The sequence below is a fragment of the Trichechus manatus genome, unplaced genomic scaffold (assembly GCF_000243295.1).
Source record: "Trichechus manatus latirostris isolate Lorelei unplaced genomic scaffold, TriManLat1.0 scaffold00030, whole genome shotgun sequence".
In the NCBI taxonomy this organism is placed as follows: Eukaryota; Metazoa; Chordata; class Mammalia; order Sirenia; family Trichechidae; genus Trichechus; species Trichechus manatus.
The window spans coordinates 1550093-1568054 of NW_004443966.1; the positions used below are offsets into that span (position 1 = coordinate 1550093).

General features: G+C 41.6%; 1 protein-coding gene across 1 annotated transcript in view; it reads right to left on the reverse strand.

Annotated features, from left to right (window-relative positions):
* PRTG (protogenin) overlaps positions 1 to 17962 on the reverse strand; it is a 134090-nt gene that overhangs the window by 7931 nt on the left and 108197 nt on the right. The window contains exons 11-14 of the mRNA XM_012555090.2: positions 10176 to 10271; positions 9097 to 9283; positions 7846 to 7973; positions 6241 to 6411 (exon numbers count right to left, since the gene is read on the reverse strand). Coding sequence (XP_012410544.1) covers positions 6241 to 6411; positions 7846 to 7973; positions 9097 to 9283; positions 10176 to 10271 — 582 coding nt within the window. The remainder of the gene's footprint in view (positions 1 to 6240; positions 6412 to 7845; positions 7974 to 9096; positions 9284 to 10175; positions 10272 to 17962) is intronic.

A 17962-nucleotide genomic window follows, 5' to 3' on the forward strand; every position in this document is an offset into this window, starting at 1 on the left:
TGAGTTAGAATTATGTTCTACATCCTTCTCCAGCTCTGTCCAGAATGTTCTTACTTTTTAAATTAGAAGCAACACAATTATTTTTGAAAGCACAAACATATATATTTTCCCTTCTAATCATTATCTAAGATTTCATCAATGTAAACAGGAAAGAAAATGCTAAAGTTATGTAGGAACCTCAGAGTACTGCAGACGTAGATCTCAGATTAACTATCAAAGTTACCAGCAGCAATCAGCCTAGCATCCACTTCTCTCTGGAAGTGACCATCATTTGAATTTCTGTATGATATTCGGTATCTAAAGGTATCTGGATAAGGCAGTGATGGTTCACAGTGGTAGAATTCTCCCTTCCATGCCGGACACCTGGGTTTGGTTCCTGGCCAGTGCACCTCATATGCAGCCACCACCCATCTGTCAGTGGAGGTTTGTGTGTTGCTATGATGCTGAACTGGTTTCAGCACAACTTCCAGACTAAGACAGACTAGGAAGAAAGGCCTGACAATCTTCTTCTGACAAATCAGCCAATGAAAGTCCTATGGATTACAATGGGGTCTCCATGAGTCAGGAGCTGACTCAGCAGCAGGTAACAACAACAACAAAGGTATCTGACTGCCAAGAAGGATCCTGATCTGGGTCACTGCTAGTCCTCGGGAGGCCTTGCTGTTCTTGACCTGCCACTGCAGAAGTGTTTTTCTTACCAGAGGGACTCCACCCTAAAAATTCAGCCTAATGTTAAGAAAGCAGGTGTAACAGAAGTTCCCTGGACAGGTGTTCCTGCTATGCATTTGGGGGTGGTATTCACAGGGAAAGCTAGCCTTCCTAGGTGACTTCCCGTGGCCTTACAACAGCTTCAGAGAAGCTGCAATAGCTTGTGGCAGTCACCTCCAGGCCAGAGCTGGCTACCCTTGTGTAGTGCTGGCATATATTCATTATGTAAGTGAGGTGTGGGGTGATCTTGGAGTCAAGGTCATGAAACAGAGCCACCTCTTCAGGTCACGTGGTGCCAGCAGCACCCTGCAACGGTGCAATGAGCTGCCGTGTGGGGAGCTGAACACAGCTTGTTTTCATGTTCTCTGTTTTCAACCTGGCCTGAAGAGAGTGGGAGCTACTTGAGTCCACAGCTGTTAAACAAACAAACCATGCCCTATTTAGAATCAGGAAGAGCCTTTCCACTGTTACCAAGTTTTCGGCAGACAAACAAAAAACCAAAGATGTATTGTGACATGTTACAATAAGCTACTGGGGGAACATTTCAGCTGCTCTACAGAGATATAAATAAACTGAGTTTCCCTTTTATTGTAGAATGCGTTTAATTCAAAAAGTGCCTGGGGGAGAAAAACTAATCACGAACTGAAACCAAATATTATTCATTTAATTTCAACTTTGTAAGCGGATCAGCAGCGTGTGTGTGTGTGTGTGTCTGTGTGTGTGTCTGTGTGTGTATGTGTGTCTGTGTGTGTGTGTCTGTGTGTGTGTGTGTGTCTGTGTGTCTGTGTGTGTATGTGTGTCTGTGTGTGTGTGTGTCTGTGTATCTCCCCCACCAAAAGAAAAAAAAAGTTTACATTCAGAAAAAAGGAAACCTTTTCTAACATTCTGGTCCCCTACGAACACACTCAAAACAGTTCCCAAACACTGCAGTGATCTGACTATTCCAATGATCGGACTGGCTCACTCTCAATGGTGGGATTATCTCCGACGACTGCCTTTTCCGTGTGTCTGCATCTTCAGCTAGACAAGGACTCTCAAAAGCGAGACAGTGAAACAGGCTCAGGGTCAGATCAATGCTGATCAAATCCTGGCATGGTATCAGCTAAGTAATGTGTGGCCTGGGGCACGTTACTGAGCTTTACTTTCTCATGGGGGCAATAATGCTCACCTCGTATACTTATTATAAGGACTAAATTCACCTCGTATACTTATTATAAGGACTAAATTCTCACTAGCGAGTGTCTGACACAAGTGGATACACTCAATCAACCTAAGTCTTCTTCCTCACCTCTGACTCCATCTTCTTTCCCTTCTAGAGGGCAGAAAATTTGTTACTGTTTTCCCCCCATATTTGAGCAGCTTAAGGTGGCTACTGTAATACTTTGTACAAGATAATTCTCAGTAAATTGAATTTACATTAAAATGTGAGCTATTTGTGACCAAAGGCATGTTCATTTAAAATATAAAAACAAAGACTAAGGTTTCAGGATTGAAGAAGTGACCCAGGATGAAGTCTCAGACCTTGTCTCTCTCCTGTCTAAACTCTGAGATTTCTTTCAGTTCTACGGCCTTAAATATCATCAACACACTGATTATTTCTAAGTTTTATCTCTAGTCTGCACCTGTCCCAGGAAACCCAGACCTAGCCTTCCACTGCCGACTCAATCTCTCTATTGAACATGTTTGAAACCAAACTCTCGATTTCCACCACCAATTTCGCTTCTCCTCAAGTGTCCCTGATGTCAGTAAATGCCAATTCCATTTCTCCTCTCTTGGAATCATCTCTTTTTTTTCTTATACCCCAGATCAATCTACCAGCAAGTCTGGATGACTCTTCTTTCAAATTGTGTTCCAAGAGCTTCTCATTACCTTTACTGTTACCACCTCTGTCCAAACGCCATCAACTCTTACATGGATAACCGCGCTTAGTCTCCCAGCTTCCACTCTTTGTACAAGGTAATAACCTCCTTATAATCACTTTTCAGATGAAAGGCAGAGTAATCCAGCCAATGTTTTCCCTCTGTCTTAGAATAAAATCTACGGTCTGACCTACAGGATCTGGCCCCTGGGAATTTCCCTAACAGCATTTCTCACTGCCCACTTGTTTCCCTCCTTCAGCCTTGCAGACTTTCTTTTTGCTGTCTAATGCAACAAGCATACTTTCGCCTCAAGGCCTCTGCACTTCCTCCCGACAGCCATGGCTCTGCTCAGGTGTTATTTCTTCCAAGAGAATTAACCTTACTACCTCTCTGACTCTGCCTCTCTTCCCTGTTACAGCTTTGTTTATAGACATTACGGCACTACCGGAAAATTCCTGTATGTGTTTGTTATTTACCTGCGATGTAAGCGGTCACGAGGTGGGGACTGTGTTTTGTTCACTATGGTATCCCCAGTGCCGAGAACAGAGGCTGGTGCACAGTAAGCACCCAGTACTAATTTGTTTAATAAATGAATTCATCCCCACTATTGGTTGTCCAATTCACCTGGCAAATGCTGAGTTAAATAGACTCTTTACTGAAGGACTTTAATTTCCATCGTGAACGTATAACGGGGGAATGGCATATGGTGTTTCTCAAACACATTTAATCACGGATTTTTTTTTTTTTTTTTAAGGAGGGACATTTTTGTCAACTGGGAAACCCATGTTATGAGGAACAGAGCTTAGGAATTACTGTAGGGCAGCACTGCTTCTTCCAGTGCTTTTAGATTTTAAAATCATTGAGTAGTTTGCGCTGATTTACTGCATACTAGGAAGGTAACCAAAAACCAGGGGGCATGGTGGTTAAGAGCTATGACTGCTCACCAAAAGGCCGGCAGTTTGAATTCACCAGCTGCTCCTTGGAAACCCTGCTGGGCAGTTCTACTCTGTCCGATAGGGTCGCTATGAGTAAGAATCGACTGAACGGCAGTGGGGTTGGTTTTGGGTTTAGGAAGGTAAAGGCTGTAATTTCTGATCCACTTCAAATCATACACAAGCATAACTTCATGTCACATTTCAGCTCAACCATTTTACTACAAATATCCCGTCATATGCTCATCAGGAACATTTTTTAAATGTTTTGACTCATGAAAAAAATCCTATTCTACTACATATTAAATATGTGAAGTAAATATATAGATAAATATGTATAAACATACATACACACAGAAGAAGATTAACAGACATATGGGAAAGGGATATTAACCTTCTCCCTCTTCTTTCCCTGCACCTTTGGCTTTCTAAGCGTGGCTGTAATGAGACATTAAAGACTACGTTACGTTTTATTTTTTCTGTAAGTGCCATGTCGTATTCCTCGTGTTTTTGTTTGTGGTGAGTCAAACTCTTCATATTTTTCTCTCTAAGACAGTAAACTCAATTGCTTTTTACTTAAATTGTTTATTTGGTTCTCTATGGATTACTGGCATTAGCCACGAAAAAGGTTCTTCGTATCTATCAAAAGACAAAAGGTTTTCACTGAGCATGTTTCCTAAAATCACACTAAGCGGCAGAACGCCAAAAACAGGCCACCTCCTGCACCATCACATAGTTAGAAAGGCTTATACGGGTGTAAAAACCCGCAATTCCAACTCATTTCACCTCTGTGCCATCAGTGAGGAAAAACGTTGTTTTCTGAACAACGCCTGAAACTGACAAAGGAACGCGTTAAAAGGAGCCAAGACAAAATGCTGTCTCTGTTTAGGTAGGTGTAAACGAGCGACTAGAAGAAGTATCTGCTCACGAGATCCAAATTCTTTATTAATACGTATAACAATGCCTCATGTTAGTCTTTTGGTCAAAAACTGTGCTCGATAAATCACTTTGGAATGGAATAACTGGAACTGAAACACACATCTTAAGAACACGGTGGTAGATCGTAACACTAACGCCCCAGTGAATCGCTCCCCCATCTGTCCGTCCACTCATCCTACTGCAGTCCTCTCTCACGCTGACTCTGGGCTTGGCCATGTGCCTCGCTTTGCCCAGGGGGCAAGGAAAGGCTTGTGACGCTTTGTGCCGTGGGGCTTCCTCTCTCCCTCGCTGGCTTTAGACCATCAGACCCTGTTGAAACCCTGAGACGGCTGCAGTCTCATGAGTGACCTCAGCAGAGATCAACAGAGGAACTGCCCAGCTGACCCCAGTCCAGACTGCAGACTCACAGAATTGTGAGAAAACAAAACAGTTGTTTTAAGTTTCAGAGTGGTTTGTTATGCAGCAATAGATCACTGAAACAAATATAAAATGGTACTCCTGCCAAGTACTACAGGTTTCCTCAGTGACCAGGAAATCATTACTTAGTGGGACTTCTGCTTAAGACAACATGAATATACAGCTATCAAAACTCCAGCTCAAGTTATCATTTGTTTACTTGATAACTGCGTAAAGAGTGTTACAATTACATCCAAGTTGATTCCCTTACTTGGGTAACTACTCCTCTTGAAAGGTAAAAATGTATGTAGAAGTGCCTCGTACTGTGTACCATCTAGAATACGTAGATGGCCAACAAATGTCCTTCGTGAAATCCTTAAACTTTTAAATGCTTGGCAAGCTATTTTTCCAGCATGTATATCTGAATTAAGAAAATGCCAAAATAATGAAGTTTTACTATTTATAGGATACCAGCTGCCGCCCTATAGTGTTTACAGGAGCAGACTGCCAGATCTTTCTCCCGCAGAGCAGCTGGTGCATTCGAACTGCTGACCTTTCGGTTAGCAGCCAAGCACTTTAACTACTGCACCACCAGGCATATGGAACTTGCGTGAGTGCGCGCGTGCATGCGTGTGTATGTGCGCGTGCATGTATATATATATATGAAAGATTCAAATTTCGAAAGATGATTTTTAAAAAAGGATATAATAAAAAATGCATTCAGTAAGAATGTTGAGTTTTAGAATTTAACTTTTCTCAGCTAAAAAAAAAGAAAAAAACGGTGTTGAAAAAATTAAATTCAGTGTTTTTAAATCCTAATCAGTTTCCCCTTCACCTAAGTGGGTCCTAATATTCATATGGTCAATTTATTTGCACGTGCACCATTTTAGTATCGGTGTAGATGTCTTCTCCCTTAAATGAGATCTTCTTCTATTGCTCCCTACCCTAGCACAGGGCACGCCACCATCAGAAACCTAGTAACTACCACAACGATTTCCCTTCCCTTGGTCTTTCTCCTGCCCTAACTATCAAGCCTTGCTATCTTTCAGCCGTCCTCCCTCTCCATCATGATCCTCACCATCCCAGTCCAGGTGCATCGTCCCTTCCTGGACCACTAGGATTATTCCCACCTAGTCCTTCTGCACAGCTCTTGCCCCGCTCCTCCCCCAACCTCATCTGTACACAACTGTCAGGGTACTCTTTCTGAAGCACAAATCATTCACATGCTTAAAATATATCAATGGCTTCTTAACGCTCTTTGAATAAAACCAGAATCTTTAGTAATTTGTTAATTCATAAATAAAAACATAAATTCAAAACAAACTCCAGATCCCTCTTTCCCTTTGCTTCCTTGTCATGAATGACCTGACTCTTCATCCTGCCTGGTAACTGAGGGCCATACCTACCTTCTCGGTGTAGGACCTGCCACTCTCCCGCAATCCAGGCCTTCCTGGATGCGTACAAGATCGTGTAGCGCGTCACAACCGTCTCTGGGCCGTCGGGGGGTTTCCAAGAAACCAGCGCAGTGTCATCTTCTATCAACGTCACTTTTACTCCAACTGGAGGGCCTGCTGGTGCTGTGTACACACGAACAAAATATTGTATTACTAGAATGAAATAGTTCATAAACACTCAAATTACCTGGCTAATAAACTGACAGGTTTAGAAAAGAGTTTGAAAAACTCGCAACCACTATCAAGGGTCTCAAAATCACAGTTTCTGCAGATCATTAAGTGATAAATAGCAAAGTGCTATTTTTTTCCTTCTTTTTCTGAAAGCGAATTTCATTTTAAGCATTAATAATGCTTAGAATATTAAGGAAATCCTGGTAGCATAGTGGTTAAGTGCTATACTGCTAACGAAAAGGTTGGCAGTTTGAATCCACCAGCTGCTCCTTGGAAACTCTACGGGGCAGTTCTATTATGTCCCATAGGGCCGCTAGGAGTTGGAATTGACTCGACAGCAACGGGGTTTTTTAGAATATTAAAAAACATAAAGTACTAGGTCAGAGATTATAAGCATTTTTAGGGCTCTTGATACTGTTAGCCAAATTGCTTACTAGAAAGGTTTACAGTTCCAATAGTAGCACCTACCCATCACACATTAAGTCTTACCCCATTAGTAAGTCTAAATTGTGTTTCTCATGAGAACGCTGACTTAACCTGATCGAGAAGGTCACTGAAGGAAATGCCTCCAAGACCAAACATTTAGTTACTCCCTAGAAAGTTCTGAATCAGAGAGTTCTTAGGGCAGACTTCAGTAATTTATATCTGTGATAGTGAATGTAGTCTTGGAATTTTAACGTTTACAGGTTTAATATGAGCCCAAAGTATGAGGAGGTGCCTTTTCACACCGCATGTCATGGATTATTGGCAAAACCATACAAAGAAGCCCTTTGCCCACTGAAACAAACGTCCCTTGCTCTCTCAGCAGAGTTAGAGAAGAGCTGTAATGATCTTTATATACCACCTAGTCCTACCTCCTCATTCCTGAGATGAGGGAATGCAGGTCTAGAGATGTGACGTATCTTAGCTAGAGCTGCAGAACTGGTAACTCAATCAGATGCGCATCCACCAGCTCGCTGCACTGGGCCTTGCATCAAGCTGCCGCCTTTATAGAAACGGCTTCCAGTGCAGGGTCCTCAGATCATTTACGGACACGTTAGTTACTTATTTCCATTTCAAATCATGTGGGTGCAGCCTTGAACAACACATCTGATTTTTTTTTTAAAAAAAGGAGGCTTCTCTACTGGTAAAAGGGACGTGAAAAATTTAAGCCCATTTCCCTAAGTAATATAAACAGAGAGAACAAACCTTTAAAAAGATAATATAGGAGAAGAAATTTCAAAAATTAAAATTCGATGAATAAGATAAATACATACACATCAACTGGTAGGTGGCAACCGGGGTAGTAGCCTCATCAAAATGACACATATTTTTTTTTAAACATTTAAGGGCTTTTTTTTTTTTCTCTTTTTGCGACAAAGTGCCTAAGGGGAGCCACTTGATTACCTTCTGGAAGCGTCGAATGGTACACGACGGGACTCCAGGGGCTGGCGAGCTGGTCCACATGCAGTCGAACAGCAAGCTCATACTTTGTGTTGGGTTCTAGACCTTGAACCAACATGTGAGTTTCCGACCTGTATCAAAGAGTAATGGGTGTATTAAAGTACATTAAAGAGCAATCTAGATTAGAGAGCTGTTAATGCTGGCAGCTCACTGTTTCCAAAAGATTACCAGTATTTTCAACCAACAGATAGGGCATACTATTACTATTCATTAACTCCTCATTTTCTTTTTAAAAAAAATTTTTACACTACAAAAGCAATCTAATTTGATTATTAAAACACTACATTTTTTATCATCCTCTAGAAATAAGCCTAAAAGTTGCCTTTCTAAGAAGAAACTAGAAAATCAACAATATAGATACACATATAACATACAGAAGATGCTTGCTGTTCAACATTTAAATTTCTGTATTGTTTTTGTTTTGCATCAAACTGAAAGATCAAAAAAGGAAGAAAAACATGCTATGAAATTACCAAACAGTGAACTAACTTTCTACACATGTAGAGAGAACTTTCTTTCAGCAAGCTCTTTTCAGTAAAATCAAGAATAGGAATGTTACAATGAGAACTGGGGAGAAAAAAGAAGAAAAAGGAAGGTAGAGAAGGAGGTCAAAACCAGCCCAGCTATCAGTCAGGGGCATATTCCCGTTTGCATCTTGTGAGGCTGGAGCTGCTGCTGCTGAAGTGTCCTCACACATTCCGCCAAAGTCAGAACGCAAACATCGCTAAAGAAACCTCATGTTAAAAACAACACAGAAACGCCCCAGTGCAAAAGGGTTTACTCCGAAACACAGGAAGTCAAATCACAGTTTCCATCACCGTGAAGGGCATCTTTATAACAAAGAAAACAGAATGACAACTAGCCCTACTTTTTGATTCCAGCATGAAAATGGCCTTTTATTCATTTCTTTCTTTAAACACGCTAAGTTTATCCACTTGAAAATAATAAGAGCTTTTTGCCTTATCTTGTTGCATGAGGCTGGGCAAATAAAAAATCATTTACAGAAGCTAAGTGTCAAAAAATGCCATTTTCGGGACTGAATATCGTATGGATGCAAAAACCCCAGCTATTTTATAAGTAAGGTAAATCCTGAGAAATGCTTACAGCTGAAGCCCAAGACTGTAAGAAGTGCGTAAGAATGGGGAGGAAAGCAAAGCAAACGACCTTGAATTAAATCACCAAGAAGCTACGTACGTCTGAAGGTACAGGACCAGAGACGCGTTCTGCAGGCCGACGGGGTTACAGCGGATGGTGTAGTTAATCATCTGTGCGGTGGTGAAGGCAGGCCTCCTCCAGTGTAGGAAGATGGAGGAGGAGGTGTTAGCCTTGGCGTAGAGGTGGTGGGGCGGCGGCGGTGGAGGGACCATGCGATCACGAACAGCTTTTGAGAAAGACAATTTAACACACGTCATTTGATGTAGAAAGTGGGAAAATGGCAAAATCATTATACCCCACCCTGCAAGTGAAGCTGAAATCTTTCATCCACCAGAGGTTCCTAGTGGTCTAGAGGTAAATCATTCAAGCCTCAACAACTGTCCCTGGAGTTCGAGAAGAAATCAAATATTACCAGCACTTAACAGACTGGGCAACAGCAGCACACGGAAGTCACTAGTTAAGACGTGCAGAAAGCCAGCAGTGGACGGGAACGACGCCCCTTCAGCAGCAGTAAAATGAACAGCCACTGAAGGAAGACAGCTAGCCTCCAGGTTAAAGCAGGTAAAAGAAAACTCAGTGTGTGGGTATTCAGGGGTTATTTTTCCCGGATAAATTTCCAGCAAGCTTTTGCATGCAAAGCGAAAACACATTCTTCTAATTCAACACATCTCACGCAAATATTTCCTGAGCACCTACTTGTTCAAGGTACTATGCTTGGAGGATTAAAAGTAGCAAAACCACGAAGGCTTCCAAGTAGTAATGAGACTTAAAGAACAAGGAGGGAAAGGAGCATGAGCCATAATGAAATGAGCTACCACAGCTCTTCCTTACACTTATCAGAGGAGAAGGGGTGTGAGCCATAGTGAAATGAGCTACCACAGCTCTTACACACATCAGAGGAGAAGGGGTGTGAGCTGCAGCGAAATGAGCTACCACAGCTCACACACATCAGAGGAGAAGGGGTGTGAGCCGTAGTGAAATGAGCTACCACAGCTCTTACACACATCAGAGGAGAAGGGGTGTGAGCTGTAGTGAAATGAGCTACCACAGCTCTTACACACATCAGAGGAGAAGGGGTGTGAGCCGTAGTGAAATGAGCTACCACAGCTCTTACTTACACACACATCCTGGCGTGCTGACTGTTTGATCAGCCTGGTAGCCATCTTCTACGTTGCTGTAAGCCAGCAGCCTCACGTGATACTTTCTTCTGGGGTCTACAAAGAAACCAGCAGGTATTAATTCGGACCAACCCTCTAAACATGACTAAAGGTTCTAGAGCGGTTGTAGATTTCAGTTTAAAAACCTTCCGCATGCATGAAAGTTCTAAGCAAATGAAGATCTTCCTTCTCCCCCTGTACTGCACAGCGAGTCAGTAAATCGCCTGAGTATGACAAGCTACCGTGACTGTGGCTGCTCGGTGCCTTAGAGTCGATTCCGACTCTCAGCGACCCTACAGGACGGAGTGGAGCTGCTCCATAGGGTTTCCACGGCTGTGATCTTTTACAGAAGGAGACCGCCACATCCTTCTCCCGTGACTGATGGGCTCGAACCACTGACCTTTAGGTTAGCAGCTGAGCACTTAACCACTGCGCCACCAGGGCTCCTTCTATTGTGACTACCTACCAATTATTTAATATTTTATGGGCGGTTAAGCACTCGGCTGCTAACCGAAAGGTGGGCAGTTTGAACCCAGCCAGTGGCTCTGCAGGGGAAAGGCCTGGTGATCTGCTCCCATAAAGATTACAGCCTCGAAAAACCAATGAAGCAGCTCCACTCTGTCCTACAGGGCAGCTACGAGTCAGCCTCGACTCGATCCCACACAGCAATGGCCCCATTTCAAACAAGACCACCACCACCAAGACTCACCCTCTCCTTCTCAACTGACTAGAGATAGCTTCTTGAGTTTAGAAACTTCAGGTTGTTTGGGGGGTCATTTATAAGAGTTTAACATTATGTAAAAGGTTTTTGGGTTTAGGCAGTTATATTTGAGGGCAGTTAAAAAACACGGGGATCAAAGTGAGATTACTTTCCCCTCAAAGTTAAGAATCACAACTGTCACCCTTTGGGAGCTTTAAAAAGATTTTACGTTGTTGCTGTGTGCCATTGAGTCAATTCTGACCACAGCGATCCTTATGACAGAGTAGAACTGCCCTATAGAGCTTCCTAGGTGGTAATCTTTAAGGGAGCAGACTGCCAGGTCTTTTCTCCCTTGGAACAGCTGGTGGGTTCAAACCACCAACTTTCAGTTAGCACTCGAGCGCTTAACCACTGCACAACCAGGGCTCCTTAAATAATTTCATAAGCATGTGCTACGTAAGCTTTAAGTTTATTTCTAAGTGGGTTCCTCCCACAAACTTACATTTTCAAGTTGAGAGCTAAATTCACAAGAGCAGTGAGCTGGCGCCCCCTCTGCTGGTAGTCATTATGTTAGTTAGCTGTCCCAAGACTAAACCAAACACCAAAAGCACTGCTGAAGAGTCCATTCTGAGTGGAACTGTCCCACAGGTTTCCAAGGAGCGGCTGGTGGGTTCATACTGCCGACCTTTTGGTTAGCAGCCAAGCTCTTAACCACTGTGCCATCAGGGCTCCCAACTATCACAACATGCTAACTAAAATCCCATGCATGCAATTAAAACAAAAAACTTTTTTCAGGGCGCTGAAGAAATAAATGATTGTAAATTTTAACTCATATGCTTCAAAAGATATTTAGGAACATTAAAATAATCATACAGGTGCATTTAAAGTTAACTGTTTTATATGATGATATTTAACTACAGAGTACTTGCTCAGGGAAAAAATAAATACTATTCAGAAATAATACGTCTCTGTATTTGTTGTTTTGTACCGTCGAGTTGATTCCAACTCATAGCAACCCCAAAGGGCTGAGGAGAAGTGCCCCATAGGGTTTCCTAGGCTGAAATCTTTATGGGAGCAGATCTCCAGGTCTTTTCTCCCACAGAGCGGCTGGTGGATTCAAACTGCCGACCTTTTGGTTAGCAGTGAAGCTTTTAAGCTTTGAGCCATCAGGGCTCCTACCTCTATATTATACTTCTCTAAATACTAAAACAAACACAAAAAAATATTCAGTATTTCAGAAGGGAAAATCAGCAACCATAATAGATACATCAAATGTGAAAAAGAATTTAGAATGAAAGAATTAAAGTAATCCTAGAGTGAATTCAAACATCAAAAAAATCTAAAAATAAAATGTGAAGTTTATTAAACTGATCAAAGTAACTTAAGATTCTGTAAAAATATTTTGGAAACTGAAAAAAGTATTCTAATGTTTCATATTAAAAGGCATTTAAAAAGTCCTAAAATCTAAAATTTTTATTTCCATTTGTTTTGAAAAATTAAAACCAAAAGAGGAAAAATTTGAACAACTTAGAAAATTTCTGTGCTTTCCAGATAGACAAGTAGGAAGACTGGTAACATTTAAATATTCTTTAGGAAATGTTTTTCATATATATCATCTGGAGTCTCACAAAGCCCTGTAAGATATGTCATCACATTCCATTTTATAAACTGTGGCACAAAGCAGCGTGTCCAATGTTACCTAAAGCTGAGACTGGATGCAAGAACTTGGGACTATTTCTGTGACAAAGTACAGGGGCAAATGCCTTTGCTGCAGCAAATCATTATGTCTCCTTCTAATGAATTTAGAAACAGATGTATTCTCAAGCATAAAATAATTATCAGAATAACATAGAAACACAATTGGATTTCATCTCTCAAAATGATTTCCAGCATTCAGCACCGAAGCTCTAAAGTCCAAAAGGTTTCGACTCAGATTTGTGGTAACTAAATTTCCATCTGATTTCTTCTTTCCTTCCTCCTAACACATTGCTGAACTCATGAGCTAACCAAACCCTGAGTTCAACATCATGAACACTCCTTCTAAATGGGTACAAATGGAATGGACTCTTTGTGGTCTAGTTCTTTAAAAATCTGTAGCACAATCTTCAAAAATACGTCTTTATTCTTTCTCTTCTCAATTAGGAGAGTATCTCAAGGAAAGACCTCTGACTGTAATGTACTGTTCCAGGAACACAGCAGATACAGAAAGGGAAGGATAAGACAGAATTTGCCTTCAAAGTACCTCCCCTTCTCTTGAGGGAGCCACACACGGACACAGCTCTCTCATGGAAAGTCGATTTGGATGAGGGTTATCCACACAGGTGGAGAGATCAATCTTACCCCCCCCACCCCGTGCCAATGACCAGCCAACACTTCTCTGGAATGGTTTTCTTTTAACCCTAAAATGAATTCTGCAAATTCTCCCATTTTCCCCTTTAACAATGAACTGCTTATGCAACATTTTAAACCCAGAATTAAACTTTTCTGTTGACCAGACAGGAGAAAGAACAAAGTCCCTACGCCCTTCCTACGCCCAACCAACCAAACCCAACCCACTGCCATCGAGTCCATTCCGACTCATAGCGACCCCACAGGGTTTCCAAGGCTGTAAATCTCTATGGAAGCAGACTGCTACATCTTTCTCCCACGGAGCTACTGGTGGTTTTGAACCATCAACCTTTCGGTTATCAGTCGATTGCTTTAACCACTGCGCCACCAGGGCTGCTTTCATTCCCCCAGCCCGTGGCCACTATCCACTCAAGACAAACTCAAACAAGCCAGACAAGAAGGAGCGGCTCTCCTGATCCCCATCTGGAAATCATCCAAGGGGCAGGGGGCAAGCCTCTCCAGTACTAGGCTCCTTCCCACGCTAGTTCACTTGTGGTGAGGAAGAAGCCAACCATCAATCATGAAAATCAGGCACATCAGGTGTACAAGATTCCTTTCCATCCATACAAAAAGGTAAAACAAGAACCAGGATAATTTTGGAAATTATTTTAGTAGAAAAAAAATTACAGGACATACTATATGGAGAAAATAAGTTAAAAGAGAGAGAAAACCTATTCACATTTCTCACATGTGATCCACTTTTCATGTCCTATAAAGAATCTCATTTTTCAAAATAGAAAGTGCCAGGTGAGGGGCAAAGCTGAGCAACAAGCCACATGGATTTGCCCTCTTGTCCCCTTTAGCTGAATCCAACTTAACAATCTAGTCACTATATTATTTTGGTTTGTGAGTGAAGCCAGAGATCCTGGAACAACCTGACTCATTCTTGTTCACCAATTTGTTAAAAAACTGATTTAATGTTCTGTTTGTAAATTTAAGAGAGGAACCAGGAACTTGAGCCCTCAAATAATGTTAGGATAAGCATTATTGGGCAATACGAGTTACTGGCTAAGAAAACAGAGAGCAGCTACACAGTTAACAGAATTAAGGATACAGAGTCTCAGATCAATACATTAAATACAAGTAACTGTGCAAAGGACGCACCTAACCCTAAATGGCACACGTGTAAGACTTTACAGGCCTGCAAAAGCTCTCAGGTGCACAAGGGACAGACAGCAGAGACTCAGAGTCAGTGCTGTCTGAAATGACCCTTCTTGAGCTAAGCTTGCCACGTACATGGTACCTGGTTACCCGAGACTCAGCAGACTCAGGCACTGTGGTTTTAGGGGAAAACAGCAGAGTCAGAAAGAATACCACAAAGAATACTGCAGGCCTTCTCAAAACCCAGAGGGGGAAGGAGGGGAAAGGAAGAGAGTTGGTCCCAGTTCCTTTAAAACTCAATACAAGGGCCATAAAAATCATCCCTCAATAGGGCTAATTCTTAATGGTCCCAGAGGTGATGGCTCAAATGCATAATGTTTAGGTTTAGGGTTAAACTTGCTTGAAGATGTAGCAATATATAAGTCTGAAGGGCCAGGAAAGAAAGTTCTAATTAGTTTAACACAAGTTTGACCCTAAACATTTTGATTCCTAACAAGTTAAAATGGTGGTCCCCTAGCTGAACAAGCTGGTCTTTCCTTTACTGGGGATTCAACTTTTGGCCAGAAAAGTTTTCCACTGGCTCCAGGACTTGCCGACCTTCCTCATCACCAGCTCTCCCACCTGAGTGATTAACCGCCAAACCAGGAGTCAGATACAGAAGTCTGGCTGGCCAAGAGCGAGCTTACAGGTATTAAATAATCATCAAGTACGTACTAAAAGTCAGACACTGTATGAGAGACTCACAGATTAGAAAGACATAATTCCACCTTTTAAGTTCAATCAACCAGAGGAGACTGACTGGAAAATGAACATTCTATATGCACTATTCACTAATTAGATAGCCTTGGGCAAGGTCTTACTTTCTAAGCCTCATTTATATTCATTTGGAAAATGGAGATATAATAGAGGTTTTAAGAGTATTAAAAGAAATAATGCCTGTTAAGTACTTTGTTCAGTTCCTATAATTAATAAACACATAATATTACTGTTGTTATGATGTAAGTAAAGTCTTCTGGGAACACAGAAAAGGTAGTATTAAAAATACGGTACACTTAACAAATCTGGGACGATCAAATGGATATGAAAGATGTCCATTCACACAAGCAAAGTCCAGAGTCCAGAATATCAGCAGATTAAAAATAGCAAACACAGAAGCTGAGCTCTAACTACTCTGCCCTCATTACCACCTCCTGCAGTGTTGGTTTGGCAAAGACATAAAGCTGTGCATCTGACTTGCAGATATGACTTAATGAGCTGTTTTGTGTTTTTGACCACTAAGAATGTTTGCTGTTTTGGCAAGCACATCACATGGTATGTAATCCTCCCAGCGGCAAACCCACGTTCACCCACGTCTTCGTATTAATCTAATAACCTCTCATCTGCTCACAAAGAAACAGCTCTGATGATGATGAATTCTGTGGAAACAACAGATTTCTTCCCTGGTGGAAGAACAGCAAATCGTTTCATGAAAGAGAAATGAGGAAGAGTTTGAGGACTGGCATTATAAACACCAAGCAAATGAACACAACAAAGTAATTCAATCTGTTAATTATATCCCGTGTTTACAATCAGGTGTGTATTTCCATTGGTGACTACAACGCAGAAAGAGAAAAAAGGAGACCAGTCAAATGAGATTCTCTGTAATGCCAAAATCTTTAGAAGATGTACTGATCAAGAACCTGCCTAACTCCACTGAAACAGCACATGACTTAACAATAACAGTGCTTTAACTGTATCTTTACGCAGCGTCTTAAGGTATCTGCTAAAAAACTTAGGTATAATATAACCATTTTTCACTGCAACATATTCCAAAGGATCAGGGCAACAACAAAAAAAGCCTCTTCAGTGTTTTACTTGAAAAGACTTGCACTTCTCTTCCCCATCACTAGATGGCACCTGTGTGCCTATGAGAAAGATGACACCACCACTTGTCCAGCTCCTTCGAAGCCGGGAGACAGACACGAGCTGAAAACTGACGAATGAGCAAATCAAGTCAGGTGTGCACGAAATATGGCTGATGCTTGAGCTTCACCAAACGAAACGCTTAATGACATGTAAAGCAGTAAAGCGGGAGGAGGGCTGCCCTGGATCAGTGTTTTTTATACCCGTAAATAGTCACAGGAACCTCAAAAAAGTTCTGTGAGCTAAGCATTGTTCTTGTCCTCTACAGAGGAGGATGCTAAGTCAAACAGAGATAAGGCAACTTTCCCAATGACTCAGGGCTACTAAGAAGCTAAGAACCAGTCTAGTGCAGTGCTTAAGGGCTGAGACTTGAGAGCCAGACTGCCTGGATTCTAATCTGGCTCAGCCACTAGTATGGAACTTGTTATCTGCTCTCTCTGCACCCTGGTTGGAAACCGGGTGGCATAGTGACTAAGACTTGGCTGCTAACCAAAAGGTTGGCAGTTTGAATCCATGAGGCCCTCCTTGGAAACCCATAGGGCAGTTCTACCCTGTGCTATAGGGTCCCTATGAGTCGGAATTGACTCGATGGCAATGGGTGTGGTTTGGGTTTTTGGTACCTTGGTTACAATCACCTGTAAAATGCGTATGATGATAACAACAGCATCTACCTCAATGAGGCTACTGGGAGGAGAAAATAAATTAATTCACATAAAGTGCTTAGAAGAGTGGGTATAATAATCATCATCATAATATCAGTAATAATATAAAATAATCACTATTACAGTCTCACGACTCCTAACCCCTGTGCCCTGCTCCCTGTCATGTGGAAGGGCAGGCTCTAGAAGGAGACTATCTGGGTTTGAATCCAATTTCCTCATCTGTAAAATGGAGATTAAATGTGTTTATATTTTTAAAATGCTTAGAAGAGTATCTGGCACTTACTAGGTACTTTTTAATGCTAAATAAGTGTAGGGAAGGAGTTGGTTTGAGAGTTAGGAGTTTGGATTTTAATCTTGGATTAACTCACTGTTTGGCTGCAAAAATTACTCAGTTTCCTGGAATTCAGTTTCCTCATCTGTAAGATTAGAAACTTGAAAAATACCAGTTCTCTCAAATTTGTTTAGGTAACACAGTATTGTTCGTAGAAGTCCACGAAATATTTATGCTTTCATTAAAATAACTGAATTTATAAACCTGGTTAAGTCAGACATGAGAAAAACTTGTGGGAGAAAATCTTTAAATTGAGAAAATGTGATCCATTAACTTTTTTTTTCCCTGGAAAGTAAGAAAAGACTATCTTCACCAGATTCTGAAGGACACACAGATTAAGAACACTGGATCAGTGAAATGCAAAATCCCTTCCTGCTCTCAAACTCTGAGTGTGTGTTTCTTTCTGGAGAATGAGATAGTCTATTAATCTAGCAAATCTTAATTTTTTTTTATCATGGATATATGTGTATATTAAAAAAAAACCAAACCCATTGTTGTCGAGTCGATTCCGACTCCTAACGACCCTATACAACAGAGTAGAACTGTCCCCTAGGGTTTCCAAGGAGCGGCTGGTAGATTCGAACTGCTGACCTTTTGGTGAGCAGCCAAGCTCTTAACCACTACACCACTACATACATACATATACACATGGAGCCCTGGTAGC